This window comes from Eubalaena glacialis, chromosome 9 (assembly GCF_028564815.1).
Source record: "Eubalaena glacialis isolate mEubGla1 chromosome 9, mEubGla1.1.hap2.+ XY, whole genome shotgun sequence".
Classification (NCBI taxonomy): domain Eukaryota; kingdom Metazoa; phylum Chordata; class Mammalia; order Artiodactyla; family Balaenidae; genus Eubalaena; species Eubalaena glacialis.
In genome coordinates, this window is record NC_083724.1 from 47,932,020 (window position 1) to 47,950,398 (window position 18,379).

General features: G+C 38.9%; 1 protein-coding gene across 1 annotated transcript in view; it reads right to left on the bottom strand.

The window, feature by feature from the left end:
• TMC1 (transmembrane channel like 1) overlaps positions 1-18,379 on the bottom strand; it is a 387,946-nt gene that overhangs the window by 13,662 nt on the left and 355,905 nt on the right. Inside the window, exons 18-19 of the mRNA XM_061200342.1 lie at positions 14,407-14,535; positions 4,100-4,167 (exon numbers count right to left, since the gene is read on the bottom strand). Coding sequence (XP_061056325.1) covers positions 4,100-4,167; positions 14,407-14,535 — 197 coding nt within the window. The remainder of the gene's footprint in view (positions 1-4,099; positions 4,168-14,406; positions 14,536-18,379) is intronic.

Here is an 18,379-nt window from a genome sequence, read left to right on the forward strand (position 1 = left end):
GATTTTTAAAAAGTATTTTAAAATGCCACTTTTAAACAGGAACCATTTGGGTGAGGTCACTCTTACTTGATGGCTTCAGTGGTTATTTCAACAAAATAAATTTCAATTTTCTTTGATGAGAAAATCCATCAGCACCATAAAGCACCATAATGGCAATTTATTAATCCGAAACTCAAAAGAGGATACATGTACCCTTATTTCAGAAGTATAAGCAGAATCCTATCTTTTAAACTGTCCCAAATATAATAAAACCTTCAGCAATTCTAGTTAGGGTTTGCATGTTATATGTCCTGGTCATGTAGAATAATTTTCTAAATCAATCCAATGTAAATTTGGTATATTATGGAGGGTGGGGGGTTGAGTTAGATGAAGAAGTTAGTTTCGGCTATAATTGAACTTGTGCAATCCAACATTAAACCATTTCATTGAAAAGTGCTAACCTGCTACAGTTTGTGTTGTGTTGTTGATAGGTTTCCATACAACAGATCTGAAAAACATTTTAACATACTGAATTGACCATAGCCTTTGTAGAAAGTTAAACTATTTAAAAAATGGTATGTACTTTGGGGGATGATGATTTGTCCACGTAGGTTCATCAATGACAACAAATGTACAGCGTGGTGGAAGATGTCAACAGTGGGAAAGGCTGTGCATGGGTGGGGACAGGGGGTATATGGGAACTCTGTACTTTCCACTCAATTTTGCTGTGAACCTATAACTTCTCTAAGATATAAAGTTCATTAGTTTTTTTTAAATGAGGTTAAACTTTGGAACAATACTGTGTATCTTGGTTACAGGATAGCAAGAGAGAATCTGGAACCCCAGAAACATGAGCAAGTAAGTGAGTGACAGTCCCAGCTGAGGGGTCAGAATTACAAAGCACTAGATTATATTCCCAAATGCCAATGTTTGTAATGTAATATGCTTGCAGATGATTGTGCTTGCCCCCTTCTAAAAGTCAGGCTTGGTCATGTGATTTGTTTTGGCCAGTAAAATAGAGATAAAAATGAAGTGTCTCACTACGGGATGGAAACTTTCAGAGCGCTGTAGGGTTTTTTGTTCTCTTCTCTCTCTGCTCTGACCAGTGATGTTCCAGATGGATCCTATTCTATCACAGTCTATGACTCCACAGTGAGAGTAACTAAAGGAGCACAGTCCTTTACCCACTCACACTGGACATATGGAGTAAATAAGAAATAAACTTTCCTTTTCTAAGCCACTAAGATTTGGGGGGTTGTATTTAATTGCTGCACAACCTAGTCTATCCTAAGATACAGTTTTGCCTAAAGCCACATATATGTGTACCTATACATAGGCATGCGTTATCTGTATGCACACATATGTACACTCATATATGTAAGTGCATCTATAGATAAATACATTTCAGAATTTCAAAATAAATATCACATAGGCATTTTGAACAAATGACTCAAGAACATTATCCTAGAAAAAGAGATCCCGGCACAGTGATATCTGAATCTTAAAGCTCATTCTGTCTTTGCCTGTGACTCACTAATCAGCTCAGCTCACTAAGTCCCTTACCCAGACCTGATCCCGTCATCTGTCAGTTGAAGATCATTGTAATGCCTTAGCTTATAAAATGCTTTTCTTCCAAGAAGATCAAAGCAAATGAAAGCTTCTTTTATTTAGTTCTCCTTATTGCTCCAGTGACACGGTACGTGTCAGGTAAATTATTCACATTTGATCAAGTGAGAAAATGAGGTAGCAGAAAGTGACAAGACTGGCAGGGAGATACAGGAGACAGCATTGGAACAACGTCTAAACCCATCTTCTTTCGCACTGTGTGTGCTCTGCCTCAGCTACATCCTGCTCTGATAGAGTAGAGATATGATATGCTTTCATCATTTAAAAATATGATTACAAAACCTACGTTATTTTAAAAATACGTGTGTAATATAGTTTTACTGATCATATCAGCCAATTCATAACAAAATAGATGTTACCTATAATTGTTTGACTTTAATAACATCGGTGTAAATAACCTTCATTACTCAGAAACTCCTAAAGCAGTTATTGAATGTCTCCAGTCACAAACCAATAAAATTGAACACAAAATCTCCATCCTCTTTTGATCATTTCTGTAGCAAATGGCCATACTTAGGCATCAGATCCTTATGCCTCATAAAATAGTGGATTACCTGTGTGAGTACAAGGGAGCCTTCTAAACCTAGACTACACAGTCCCCACACCACATCCCTACCCTGTCACTAACTTCCTGGCAGTTAGGAAAAGACCATTTGTACAAAGGGTTGACCTGAAGGGGAATAATAGTTATTCAATATTTTGCTTCTAGAACTCTGGGAAGTGTGTGAATATCTTAGTACACTCAAAAAACACAATCACTTTCTAAAGTCCTCTTCAAACTAACCAGAAGCAATATTTGACCAATATCTGAAGGTTGAATACATAGAAAGTGATAGTGTAATGATACTGCAAAGATTTTGATGATGGGTCTGCCCATGAGAAAACTGGAGAAGATTGTTTAGATATTTAAGAATTTCAATATGAACAACAGTGGACTAAATAGGTGCAAGATTACAAGTGAAACAAATCAGGACACAATTATAAGAGCTTTGCTGACAATGAAAACAAATTTCTAGGCCAATCTTTTGTCTTCACTACGAAAGAACAGGAAATAGACATGCAGCATATGTCTGCACAAATGGCGCCACGCCAGGCCTGAGGGATTTATGACACTCTGCATAAGAGCCAGGGAGTTTTAAAACTGATATAAGGCAGTGGCTTCTCATTACTCCAATAGCACTGTTAGCCATTTTCTGCCATGACAGCAGAATCCCCTACAGGAAATGAAAGATCTGGAAGCTGAGCCCTTTGCTATCTCTGGTGATAGTCACATGTTGAGCCACCTTGACTTTCCTCCCTGCTTGGAGAAGAAAGGATGCATTTCACTCCTTAATGACTCTCTGGACATATAAGCCATAACCTGTAAAATTTAGAAAGCAAGGGAACAGGAATCACGTTTTTAAACATACCTGACAATGGAGAGGAGGATCTTTTTATAGTCTTCTCTTCATATTGATTGACCTAGTGAGGCACAGGAATCTGACAGGCCCCAAGGCAGGATGATGAGGCCCTTGACTGTGGTCTCTATATTACTGAAGCAAGATCATTTTAACTTTTGCAGAGAGGTTTGCTCTCACAAAGGTTTAACAATTCAGACTAGCTATGGTTGAAGGAGTTGAGTAATATACGAAGCTTGCACAAAAACTGACCCCAGTAACTAGTACTTGTACCTAGGACAATGGCGTGATTGGCACAATATTAGATCTGTGTCAATGGGATAAAGAAGCTCAGTTGTAACTGCTTGTGGGTTGGGGTGTTCTTACTTAAGAGTGACAGATTTTCAAGACACACGGTCCACAGATGAATCTCCTGCTATGATTCAATTTTTAAAGTCAAAAATGGTTTCTACTGTATCAACTCATCTTAACCTGTCAAGGTTTACAGTGAAAATGCTTTCATTTAATAAAAGATATAACAATCCTTTGTACGTTAAAAGAAATAATTCCGATGTGCAAATGGCCCCATGAAACAAATTACTAAATAAAGATCATATTTCTAACTAAACCTTCCTAAAACATGCATTTCATCTCTATAAACTATTGGATTTGGTAAGCTAATATTTTTTAAAGTAGCTATAAATTCCATTTAGAACATATTCAATAGTGACTGCAAATAAAATAAGTTTCTTGGAAAGACCTTACACTAATTTCTTTCATTCTTAACATGCGGTAATGGGATCATTAATGTTTCACTGTTAGATCCTAGTATCACAGGATATGAAACTATAAAAAGCCTTCAAATAATCTAGAAGCCAGAACCTAGACTCCCAGTATTTGATGAAGGAGTGCTCTGCAAAACAGGCAGATGCCTTTTAGAATTAAGATTTAAAATACGGGGAAAAAAAGTAAACTCTTCATAGCCATTCACTTTGCAAAAAGACAAATGTTGAGTTAGATACAGACTGTGGACTTCTCTAACACCAGGCTACACTGCTTCATGTAAAAATGATCTTGGAGGCTTTCTTCAAGTGATAAACTGTCCACATCTGGCTTACCAGATCATTCCTTGATTGAAGATCAGAGCCAGGACATTGCCACTGATGTCAAATTCGGTGTATGAAGGCTAGAGGAGACATTCACTGTATTAGCATCTCAAATGGCAAAAACTGAAAGGCAAGTGTTTCATATTTCTATATAGGTATGGCTAGACTTGCAACTACTTTCTTGCAGCAGCAATAGCAGAATAATCAATACAATAAATAATTAGTGATAAAATAATAAGGCATCCTTTTTAACACAGTAAGACATTTTTAAATTCTGTCATTCGATGCTGTGGAAGTGTGATGAGACATACGTTCTCATATACTGCTGGTGAAAGTAAAACTTGGAGTAAACTTTTAGAAAACGATTTGACAATACATATGAAAAGTTTTTAAAACTTCACCCTCTTTGACCCTGTAAATTTACTTCTAGAAATTTGTTTTAACAAAATAATCCTAAATGCTAACAAATTTTAAGAAGCAGAGATGAAACCATCTAAATGTCCAACACTGGTTAAGTAAATACAGTTTAACTATGCTATGATATATATTGCAGCTAATTACAATCACTGTTGGAAGGATATTTATATACCCAAGAGAAAACTATGCTCTAATGTTAAACAAAAAATATGTAAACTTATACATTATTTTTTCTACTCAATATGAAACTATGCATAAAGAAAAAACTTAAAAGTGATCAGCAAAATTAATAGTTGTTATATGGGGGTGATGGATTATGCCTTTATTTTCTTCTTTAAGTTTTGCATATTTAAAATACTTTTTTTTAAAAATGTGAATTTCTTTTACAATAAAAAATATAGAGAGCAATACAATGAAAGTTTAAGAAGTTATTCAACTCATTGTCCAGTGTTCACTCCTAGATGATACCATCCTACTCAGGGCAGCAGCACCAGGCTGTTCTTTGTACACAGGGGACACCAGTCGGAACTGAGGTGGGCATCTGTCCTAGGAGGACCCGTCCAGAGGCTTCCTGGTGACACATTAGGCATCTTAGAAAGAAAGCTCTGTCAATGGAGTAATGCTAATTAGCGAAGACAATAAAGCTGGCTCCTATTTAATTTGAGATAGAGAATAATCAATCAGGAAACTGACTAATTGGTAACAAGAGAAAAAGCAAACAGCAAAAAATATAAAGTGAGAGGACCATGAAGAGAGAGTAATAGAGTGGCAGGACCTGATTACTGCCCCAGATCCTGACATCTGCAGGTGTGGCTTCAGACCACGTGTATCCTCATAATAACTCCCTCCCTAGCACACATATATACACACAGCACGACGCTCATGCGCACACACACACATACAAAATCAAACAACCTGAGAGTGTCTCAGTTTTCCTTAAACCCAAGCACCCAAAAATATATTTGTAAGAAGATAGACTAGGTCTCTGATTTGGAGCCCCAACAAATCTTTCACTATTTTTGAACACTCTGCCTCAAGAATTCTTGAATCCAGGCATCAAATTCATCATTTCCCAAAAGGCAACAGTACTCTCCTAGTTAACTGAAAGGTATGGGCGATGTGCCTTGTAACAGATTCAGGGAGTAGATGCCAAGTCTGACATAACAAGAATGGTTAAATAGCAAGATATAATAATAATAATATGATACATAATGAAAAAATAAATAACCCTATATAAGGAGGACAAAGATGACAGATGATTTCAACAAAAATTCACTCAAGATACTACTAAAGAATATACAAAGTGTTTCACTTAGTTTGCAGATCATCAAGAAGCTTAATGTTCATAAGATGCAAAGAGGTTAGGTTGACAGTTTTTGTTCTAAAATCAACAATGAAAAAAGTGTGGTTTTCATGGAAAACGAAGAAAATGAATTGCTTCTAATCTGGAGAAACGTTAGCTCTGAGTCTTTCTCTTTCCCCAGGAGCACTTTGCTCTGGATCAACTCCCCTTTTCTCCTGGAGCCCTGCGAGATCACAGAACACATGTGACAAATGCTCAGTCGGTGGTCTGCACCATCTGTGGCCTTGGAACACCTCTTCTCTGTGTCCGTTTAAGAATCAAACCTTCAACCTTGGCCTCTTTAGAAGAGTGTCAGATTTAGCCCACCAAACTAAGGAAAATGAAAAAAATTCAAACTTTTAGAAGTACATTTCTTTTATTCTCACAAGCATACAAACCTCTTAAAGGCCATTTGAGATGAGATATTTTTATAACCAGGTGACCAGAAAAGCACAAAGGACAAACTAGGAACCCTTGGTTTCATACTGTGTGTGCAGCAGGGGCAGCTGGAGGAATAAAATCTTTGATGCATAAATTGATTGACCGGATGCAGAGAAAGGGTACCTCCACACTCCCTACTGTGACAAGCGGTTTTGTGATACAGACACTCATCTGGGATTCAGACTCGAGTATGAGACTTTGCCTTGCCATTTCCTCGCTGAGTGAGCTGAGCCAGTCACTAATCAATTCAGGCCTCAGTTTCCTCACAGATAAACTAATGAAATGAACTAGATCACGGGTTGGTGCATTATGGCCCATGAGCCAAATCTGGACCACCATCAATTTTTGTAAATAAAGATTTTTTAGAATATAGCTACATTCATTCATTTATGTATTGTCTATTGCTGTTTGGGATGAAAACAGGAATGTCGTAGTTACAACAGAGACCATATGGCCTGATGCAAGGGAAATCACTTGTTTTCCTCTATAACTACATTCTACTCATGATACTTCTGACACAGATGTATAGGTTCTTCCCCCAAACCAAGCATTTCCCCAACTTTCTGTGGATACCATCTCGATGTCCTACAATTTAACTCAGTTCTGACACTAACTGTCCAGCGTTGGCACAGATCCCACAGGTTAAGGTCTTGGTGCCACAAGACTGCCCCACACTTTAGACGAAAGCCTCACACTTTAATCGAAAGCTCAGGTTGTCACCTATGCTGACTGATTGGCTGTAAACTGGAGATTCTCACGACTCCCTCCTCAGCTTTGATCATTTGCTAGAGTAGCTCACAGATCTCAGGAAAACAGTTTGTTTACTAGATTACTGGTTTATTATAAAACGATACAACTCAGGAATAGCCAGATGGAAGAGGTGCATAGGGCAAGGTACGAGGGAAAGGGTACAGAGTTTCCTTGCCTTCTCCAGGTGCACCCTCCTTCTGGCACCTCAATGTGTTCAGCAACATGGAAGTTCTCCAAACCCCAGGGTTCAGAGATTCTTATGGAGCCTTCATCTCAGGGACAAAATCAATCGTTAACTCAGTCTCCAGCCTCTCTTCCCTCCCTGGAGGATGGGGGGATGAGGCTGAAATTTCCAAGCTTCTAATTATGGCCAGGTCTTTCTGCTGACCAGCCCCCAAACTGAAGCTATGCAGGAGCCCACCAAGAGCTGCCTCATTGGAACAAATAATGCTCCTATCACCCACAATATTCCAAGGAATTTAGGAACTCTGCATCAAAAGCCAGGGTTAAAGACCAAATGTAAGAACAAAAGATGTTTCTAGCACCATCATTGCTTACTAAATTACAAAAATTTTAAGTGCTCCAGCCGGGAATTGGAATGAAGACCAAAATATATATTTCTCACTACACCACAATAACATACCTGCAGAAGTGAAAATACTTATTGTGCAATCTTTTACAGAGAAAGTTTGCCTACTTCTGAACTAGATAATTTCTAAGATCCCTTTCTAATCTAAAATCTGTAATTGGTTGACTCAGTTATTAAAGAATTGCTTCTTGGGACTTCCCTGGTGGTGCAGTGGTTAAGACTCCACGCTCCCAATGCAGGGGGCCCGGATTTAACCCTGGTCAGGGAACTAGATCCCACATGCATGCTGCCACTAAGAGTTCGCATGCCACAACTAAGGAGCCCTCGAGCTGCAACTAAGCAGCCCACGTTCTGCAACTAAGGAGCTGGTGAGCCACAACTAAGGAGCCCGTGAGTCATAACTAAGGAGCCCGCCTGCCACAACTAAGACCCAGTGCAACCAAATAAATAAATGTTAAAAAAAAAATTGCTTCTCTCTAAACATCTTAAAAATGGAATCTATACTCCATTCATTAAACTCAGAAACTCCCACTCTAAAAACGAAACAAATGTAAGAAAGCAAACACACACACACACACACAGGGTATGAAATTCAAGGCTCATTCTTTTAGAGGTGGATTTTTAAAAATATGAGATCATACTATAGTTTCATTTTTTTTAAAGCCAATACACTAATAATATGAGTGTAAATCAATTTGCGAAGTGTTGCCTCTAAAATATAAAAAGCTTAAAGGTAAATGATGCTTGAGAAAAAACAGGTTTTCTTGTAACCCGAGCTAACAAAATGATTCAAATGGAGTAAGTGTAATAAAGTCCCTAAGGGCTGCTCATACGTAATAAGATTTTTAGGGGCCAGCAACGGAGGAGCCAATTTGGATTTGGGTTGGGGTCCGTAATAGTCAAGGAACTAGAAATTTTCTTGCTTTATTTTTAGACCTTTGTTTGTGGTGGGCTAGAGTCAGTTATCTACCCAGAAGGAAGACATATGGTGCTCACTGGACTAAAAAGCCTGAGAAAACCCATCCTCTCTCTGCAAGTTTAATTATTTGGGGCAAACCATCAACCTCTGGATATTGTGAAATGCAATTCAGGATCTCAGAGATAATTCTGTCATTGCAATGACCTGCCTGACTTTCGTCACACAAATCTCATTTCCCACAGCTGGAATCACACTGCTTAGAGCTGCAGGCTGGCCTGGCCTCTGGCACTGGGGCAATGGCACTCAAGGGTGGTCCCCAGACCAGAAGCAGCAACAACACCTGGGAACTTTTTAGTAAAGTAAATTCTCAGGTCCTGCCCCAGATCTACTGAATCAGAAACCCTGTGTTTTCATGTGCCTTCAGAGCATTCTGATGTATGCTCAAATTAGAGAACTACTAACCTAGGACAAATCCAACCCTCGTCTACTAGGTTGATTCAGCACCTCAGGGCTTTGCACTATAACCCTAGTTGCCTGCAGATAGACTCCGTCCAGTCCAGCCTATTCTGTCCCTTTGCCCATGTTCTCACACCTTCATTGGATACCCATGACTTCTGACTGATTCCTTATCATGCCATCTTCCTGGACTGCTAAATAGTATCTCATTCCCAGAAAGGGAATATCAGTTTATTTCCTAATTCTATATCCCAGCCCCTCCTGCTAATTCCATTCTACAGCAAGAAACCTGTCTAAGCATTTGACTTACAAATGCTATGGATTGGCTCATGAATTAGTCATGCTTTGGCAGGGTCCTTGAAATTTCTAGGGGTAAGCATTACAGTGAAAATTCAATATGATGGAAATCTGGTTGACGGCTTTGAAGTCAATCAGATGTGGATTTCAGTCCTACCTCCACCACTGACCAGTTATATGTCTTTGAGCAAATTATTAAAAATCTCTAAACCTCAGTTTACTGTAAAGTAGAAAAATATTATCTACCTCATAGCGTTGCTGGTATGGTTACACAGAATAATATATGTAAAGTATTTTGTAGATGTTCTAACACATGGTAAGCTCTACATAAAAATATAATACAGTGTAATATGATAGTAATATACTCTGATCGTCTGTGAATCATATGCCTCTTATTTATGGGTCATCTTGCACTCCATCAGATCTCAGGAAAATCTCCCATATTTTCCATTCACAGAAATTCAACAAGGAGCACCTTAAAATGTAACTTTAAACAAGGTTTAAACAAGCTGAGGTTTTAATTTGATTGAACATACTCTTACCCCATGCCATGTATTCAATCCATTTCTTCCTGGATACTATTTACCTACTTCAATGACAAATGGCAAGGATGGTGTCAACATAAATTAAAGTGAGAGTTAAAGGCATTCTGTGTTGAACTATTGCAGAAAACACAGAGTTTACAAGAGGACTGAGGGCGGTTTTGCTGAATCAGGGTGGTTAAAATCCTTTCTGGGAGCAAACCATTCCACTCCCATGAGTCAGTGAACTCTTTAGAAACATTGAGAACTATCTGCTATGCTCAGAGAAGTCTTAGGAAAGATTAACTTACATTACATGGTCTAACAGTCTGCTCCTAGCCAGTAATTTTCCCACCTCAATTCATCTTCATAGGTTTGTTGTGGTAATACTTTGGCCATGAATTTATAACTGGAAAATATACAGAGTCACTTTTAACCCAATTTACTCAGATATAACCAGTGTATAATTCAGTATATTTAACATAATGGCTTTTCCAGAAGGATACTTCATTGTCCTTATTTATTCACTGGCTATATAAACTTAGGCAACTCCAATTCAGACTCTTAATTTTTTATATGTAAAATAAAAGCATTATGACTGATTTTGTCAAAACTCCACCTAACCTTAACATTCAGTGAATCTCTGAATCTAATGCTGGAGTCTGCAGAGTTTAGACTTTATAGAGGTTAGTTATTGTTATAAAAGTGAATGAACTTTTTCAAAAATATCTTCTCTATAATTGAGCAATTCAACCTAGAGAAATTTCTGATAAGGAAATAAGTTTTGCATAAGATTATGATTTATCTATGGAGATATTTATCTACATGGCTATAAATAAATACGATCACAATGTTTAATATAATAACAAAACATTAGGTACAGTCAACTAACAACAAATAAAAAATAACTAGTTATTGTGCATTCATATGTAGAATGTCACACAGCCATTTAAAAATTATAAAAGACCAGTTAATAACATAGAGAAAAGGTCACTGTTAGGTGAAATAAAGCAAGTAACTAGTCAATAGGATACATGCCAATATATTTTTATAAAAATCTATAGTACTATATATAAATCTATAGTACTTGTTTATCTACATATAAATAAATACTAATACTCTACAATTCAATTAACTAAGTAATGTCGTGAGTGGTGGGATTACCTGTGATTTTTATTTCCATATTAAGCTTATATTGCCTTTTCCAGATTTTTAAACAATGAACTGGTATTATTTTTAAAGTTCAGAAAAAAAAAATTTTTTTTTTTTTGTGGCAGAAATGGACACATTTTTCTCTTTCATTCCTGAAAGGATTCTTAAAAGGATCTTCTCTGCCCATCTCAGGTTCTCCTTTGCTTCATGACAGGTACTTTCTGGACTCATACTGGCAATTAGTAAGTCCAGAATATCAAAGAAACATTCTCATCAGCCTCTTATCCTCTAAAACAGCTCCATTTTAGATTTCTGCATCTCTGCCTGCACCACCCATACTTTCCAGCTGCTGGGCCCTGCCTTCCATCAGTCCGTCCACTGAGAATTCTTTCTTCCATCTCAGTCTTTTGAAATTCTGATCCTCCTTCAAGACTTGGCTCAAATGTCTCTTACTCCATCCTGTCTTTGTATTTCTATTGATCTCTCCCACAGTGGTTTCTCCAATGTGCAATTACATTTCCTGCTCTGTGCTGACAACGGGAGCTTGCAGGATTAAAGGGTAGCAAAGGGTGTGAGGAATCGGTGAATGAATGTTCCACCAGAAGAGGGCAGTAATTCCTCAGCTCCAGCCAATTTCTCCAGAGTGGGAATATGGGTCTAATGTTGTCAGGCCTTTCAATATGTCAAGAAAAACAAGAAATCCATATATATAAATTTTTTTTTGGCTGTGTCGGGTCTTAGTTGCAGCATACGGGATCTTTCGTTGCAGCACGTGGTCTCTTCGTTGCTGCACGCGGGCTTCTCTCTACTTGCGGCGTGCGGGTTTTCTCTCTCTAGTTGTGGCGCACAGCCTCCAGAGCGCATGGGCTCTGTAGCGTGCGGCACGCGGGCTCTCTTGTTGAGGCGTGTGAGCTCAGTAGTTGCCCCGTGGCATGGGGGATCTTAGTTGCCTGACCAGGGATCGGACCCGCGTTCCCCGCATTGGAAGGCGGATTCATTACCACTGGACCACCAGGGAAGTCCCAAGAAATCCATATTTTTTAAATGTAAAACTCCAAGCTTTAAAATATTAGCTCATAAAAACAAAAAAACAAACAAACAAGAAAACACTGCAGACGAGAGAAAAAAATATCTGTCAGCTGAATCTAGCCTGCAGACCCACGTTTGCAACCTCTCCTTAGGCTTACAGCTTTTACATCTGTGTATCCTCTTATCAGCAGGCACAGAGGTTTGCTCATAATGGTTTATACCTAGCAGGCACTCAGCTGTGTAAGCTATCCACCTGGTGGGTCAGTGATAATAAGATCCATATCAAAGCTCCATCATCCAACCTTAATGTTTTAAAACTTGTTTTGCTGCTGAGCTTCTCTCTGATGAGCCTTCCAAAGGTAACATGGAAGCAAATTCACTCTGTCTGACCTAAAACAGGAACTTATCTTTTTTCCTGTACTTTGTTCTAACCCAAGAGCACTGCCAGCACTCAATAAATAATAAATTACGGTCATATAATTACAGCTTTTATGCATCCAGGTCATGTTATATTGACTTCATATTTGAAGCAAAATTTTCTAGCACTTAAGAAGAAAGCAGTTAGGGATAAAAGGCAAACATAAGCCAAGTGATGGTCTAAGAAAGAAATGGCAATTTTTATGTCTGCTTCAGAAGAGCTGAATCAGGCAAGGAAAATAGAAATGAAACCAAGCCAGCTGAATACCTCATAGCAGGGAATGGGAAAGCAACACAAGGGCATTCTGGATCTATAGCATTACCTCACCGTCGTCCACCAAACAGTATGACCTAACTGCTTCTGGCTCCTCCAAGAAACACTTTCAGTGAGAGAGACAGATGACCTAATAAAAGGTACAATCTCAAAGTCAGGTAGCCAGGTAGAGGATCTAGCCTGGAGTCTTGAAAACAGTTCTGAACGTAGGACTTGTCCAGAAACTAGAGGGCATGAGACAGGAGGAAGCCCAGCAGGGAAGGATATCCCTTCACTGGTGAGAAGAGAAACATCACTAGCTCAAGAATACTAAGGCAGAATTGATTCCAGGGCACATCCCTGGAAGCAGGCAGAGTTCTGTCAGTAGACGGCGTTGCCTTGATGGTGCTACGATGCGGAGGTTCAACACAGAGTCAGCCAGTGCAGCCAGCCAACGTAACACCTGCCATGTGACAAGCACAGCTCTAAGCATGAGGTCAAGGCCTCTGTTTTCAGAGAGCTTTCGTTACAACAGAGGGAGACAGATAATAAGCACGTTCGAAAAAGGAGATGTCAAATAGTTATACATCGTATAAAGAAAATAAAACTGTGCTGAAATAGAGAGTGCCTGATGGGCCACCTTAGATTGGAAGGTCAGAGAAAAGCTCAAAGGAGGTGACATATTAGATGAGTCCTTAATGACAAGAATCAGCCCTGGCAAATTCTAGGAACCTGTACCCCTAGAGGGAAGAACAATTGGGGCAGATGCAAGGAGCATCTTGTGTTTGAGCATAAGAAAGACTCCCAGTGTTTGTGGACTTTACAAAGCAAGAGCGAAAGTGGTAGGAGATGAGCTCAGAAAGAAAAAAAGAAGCAGATCACACAGGGTATCGATGGCCTTGGACGGGGATTTGGAATTCATTCTAAATACTTAGAAGCCACTGGAAATACTTGAGCAAATAAGTATCAATACTATCAACTCCTCAGGTCCTGTTTCCCAAGATGACAGTTTCATTTGCAAAAGGCAGACAGAGAGATGTGTGCTTCGCTGCCGCTCTCAAACTTTGTGGGGGGACCTGGGGTTGAGCATAGTGGGGGGCTGGTGATGGAATCAACACCAGTGGTGCTCAGAAAAACCTGTGCTGTTGTTGTGGGGAAGGAAATCAACTTGCCGGAATTCTACTCCACCGGTTGCCAGAGCCCTATCAGTACCCTGGGCCTTTCAGAGCCCCCTGCTTGCGTCTCTGCTGAGCTCTCATTAGACTGTGAGCTTTATGAAGCAAGCAGCATATTCATTGACTCCTTTGTCCCCCCAGCGTACTGCACAGTGATGCACTGGATAAGTGTCCAGCAGTTGCTCAGTAGAATTCAAAGCAAACAGAAAATGTGCAGTTGATACTACTCATCTTGCCCTGCTTCTAGAAATGCCAGCAAGCTTCATGGGGAGGGAGCTGACTATGGACCCAAGATTTACTGAGGTCACCATTTTAACAGATAGGTTGAAGTCCGCTGCTTTAGCCATCTGTAATTTTACTAGAATCTATTTTTGCTAGACTATTGCAAGCCATGAGACTCAAGTCTGACCCCCTTCTGAATTAAAACTATACTCATTGGTCTTCATTTATTGACATCTAAAAGACAATTCCACCTCCTAAATTCTTCTTCTTGCATGGTATATGTAAATGACTAAGCACAAAGGAATAATCTGATAAGAGAAAAATGAATATCACACTTACATATCCATATTCCAAATCCCAGCACCAGCAGTAATTGCAAAACCTCACAAAACATGCTCGGAGAAAATCCCCAATGAGAATTGTGACATAGGTGGTCAGAACATCAGAAACAGTCAGCCGCACAAATTCCTGTTGAGATATTATCTGTATTAAAAGGAGCATTTCTCCCTTCAAATGGTCCTAATGTTAACATCGAATTTGTCATGCTTTCTAAATAGTATTAACTTGAAAACTGCAACTAATGGTAAAGAAACTAGTTAGGCATATCTAGCAAGTAAAAAATGTTTCACCCCTATTTTATTAGTCTAAAAATAATTATTTCCTGCACCAAAACCACTGTATCAGGAATCTTCCTACTGAGAAACTTTTATAAGCATGACACGAGAACACAAAACAGGAAAATAATGACAACACAGAAGTTTAAAACTTGAATCTGGCAAACAGCAGATAATAAAATAAATTTTTTATTTATAAAATTAAAAGACAAGCTTGGAAAAAGTACTTGTGGCATATATGATGGAGAACTAGTTTTTCTAACCCATTAAAAACTTTTACAAATCAGTACAATACTGGGCAATTCAGTAAGGAAAATGGGCAATTCAGTAAGGAAAAAAATGGCAAATGGCACAAATAAGAAAGAAGAAAATATACAGTTAATTAAAACATTCAAAAATACTTAAATCCCACATTATAAAAATACAATTAAAACAATGAGTTGTTGCTCCACAGAGTGATAAATATTTTAAAATCCATGCTTTTCCATATTGGTGAGAGTGTGGTGAAATAGGCACTGTCGTAAACTGACAGTTAGAAGGGAAAGTTAGACTGGTGCAACATTTGTGTGGGGGGGGAACGTTTGTGAAGATCCTTCACATTTTAAAGTGTGTGGAATTTGATTAGGAAAATCCACTTCTAGAAATGTATCCTATGGCGGTATTAGCACAAATGTCCAAATCTATACATATAATTATGAAAGCATTGTTTCTCCCAGATCAAAATTGGAAGCAATTCAAATATACTCAAGAGGAAATTAACTACATAAAAATGGGTGTCCAGGGGCTTCCCTGGTGGCGCAGTGGTTGAGAATCTGCCTGCCAATGCAGGGGACACGGGTTCAAGCCCTGGTCTGGGAAGATCCCACATGCCGCGGAGCAACTGGGCCCGTGAGCCACAACTACTGAGCCTGCGCGTCTGGAGCTTGTGCTCCGCAACAAGAGAGGCCACGACAGTGAGAGGCCCGCGCACCGCGATGAAGAGTGGCCCCCGCTTGCCGCAACTAGAGAAAGCCCTCGCACAGAAACGAAGACCCAACACAGCCAAAAATAAATAAATAAATTAATTAATTTAAAAAAAAATGGGTGTCCACACAACAGAATATTGTGAGCTCTTAAACAACGTGCTATTGTGATTATGGCTGCACAACAATGTGAACATATACCAAAAACCACTGAATTGTGTACTTTAAATGGGTGAGATGTATGGTATGTGAACTATATCTCAATAAACTTGTTTAAAAAGCACTCAAATGCTATGCTCTGATAAGAAATGGATTGTTAAAAATTTACAAAATAGGATATGTAGCATGAATCCACTTGTTAACAAAAAATCCTACACATATATACGTGCATGTATATATGTATATGCATAACATGTATATGTATAGAAAAGGTCTGGAAAATTAGAAACTTTTTACCTCAGTGGTGTGGACTTGAAGTTACGTGCAAAATGTGTATGCCGTGGGTTAGAGGGGAAGTTCACTATTTCCTCATGGAACTTACAACAATAGGCAATAAATATAAGGGTAGACATATAATTATAAATTTTCATTATGATCGTTCTCTTCTGCTCTTTCCTTTCTGCTCCTTCCCAATAATTCGTGCCCTAAGATTGAAGACACGGAATATCTAATAAGACATATTTTTCCAGAAATACAGTGTTCTTCTATAATAAAAGAAGTCTTCTGGTTTTTATTTCCAGCTACCTATATAATCTCACCTCTAAAATAACTAGTGAGAAAGAATTACGTCATAGGGCAAGGCCCATTTGACTAGCAGTTATCTGGTTAATTTCCAGTGCCATACTTCAGAGCAGTGCTTCCTAAACTCCAAGTGGTCGTGTACCACCTTCACGATTCTTGCCATGTCCAAGTACCATCTGAAATATTATTTACCTAATATTTCTTTTAACTTTAATATACTTTATTTTTAAAAAATAACTCCTACTATTGTAAATAGAAGGTGTATAACATCCGCCATAAACAGTAGTTAACTATAATATAAATATATTAAAAGCTAAAAAAATATACTGAAAACTTTAAACTATAAATGTAAAAAAATTATCTTGGCATTAGTTCCCATCAAAAGTAGTGCCTGTGAGCCAGTAGTATATTTTGGGAAGTGCTGTCAAAGAACAGGAGTGGAGATGGAAAAGAATGAAACAGGAAAGGAGAGAAAACCTTTACCCAAGAGAGTGTTAAAAGCTGTCACTACTGGGGCAACTGGGTCTTGATTCTTCTGGGGACCCGCTGAGTAGCCATATAGAATAAGTCTCAGATCTGTCCACCCAAGAGACAGAAGAGGGAAGTATTGATCCACCAGTTCCCATTCCCATCAGTCAGGGATGGCCCCATGTGGTATTAACGTCCCACTTGGTGACAGCAGAGAAGCAGGGTAAAGGTGAGAATCTGTATACAACTCAGTTGAGATACTGTCTTGTAACAGCTGCATGCAGTCGTTTGCTGCAGCAACAGCTGGAGTACAAAGGTGAGTGTGAGGTTTCTGCATAATCCATGTGTCTGTATAATCTAATTCCTGTCTAGCTCTCCATATTCTTCTTTGTCTTCTCTACTCCAGTCCCACTGGCTTTCTTTCATACCCTCAAACTCCATACTTCTTTAGGCCATAGGGTCTTTACATGTGGTCTTCATGCTACTCAATCTTACTTCACCTCTTGACTCAGTTTACACCAACTAATACGCATCACTACAGCATCACTAACTTAGGGAAGTCCCTCACCTGGATGACTAGGGGCAAGCTTCTCTGACTGCATGCATTGCATTCTTGTAGTGCTTTGTTGCCATTGTAAATTTGCAAATGTTGTATAATTATTTAATTAATGGCTTTGTTCCCAAGAGATTGTAATTGTCACAAGGGCAGAGACCAGGTCCACCTTTGTTCCGCATTGCACCTCCAGTATCTAGCACAACACCTGACACTTAGCCTGCACTCAATAAATATGGAGTGAGCGATTGAGTGATAGTAAATTCCTGCGGTTATCTCTGAACATAACTTTTCTCTTCCCTACTCTTATTCTCCTTTTCATTCCCCAGGCAATTTGAGTTCAGATTCTAATAACTAGCATGAATTAGAAGTAGGCTGTGAGGGATATTTTTAGGTTTCCACCACCAGGTTGGGAAGACTTCCTTAGTAAGAAAATATTTCAGAGTGGCTTTGAAGTCCTCCACATCCTCCTAAGCATCCTCATCCCAATGGTTGAAATACAATATTTTTCCTAAGCAATGTCCTAACTTTCACATAAAATAGCAGAAGAGGATTCAAACATTATATTAAAATGTAAAAATATTTATTAACATACCACAGAAGGGATACACTGCTTTATAAGAAAGGAAATTCCAAAACTGGTGGTCCAGCCCACCAAGGGAACATCATCCAATTCCAGTTCCTAGTGTGCTAGTCAGGATGGGAGCATGGCCTCCACACAGGCCTTCTGCAGAGCACTGCACTCCACACCTCACACTTTACTCTCCTGATATGTATTTGATCAGCAAACCTAAGAGGCTCATTAGCAAGTGAAGGGAAAATAATAGAGACGGGGCATCACAAAGGGCCACAGACAGCAGATATTCCACGGCAGGAGTCTGGGAGTATGTGTTGATGCTAATTATGTTTCTGGAGGACGGTTCAGCACTATGGAGAAGGACACAAACTCTAATCAGACTTTGTAGGTAAAATCT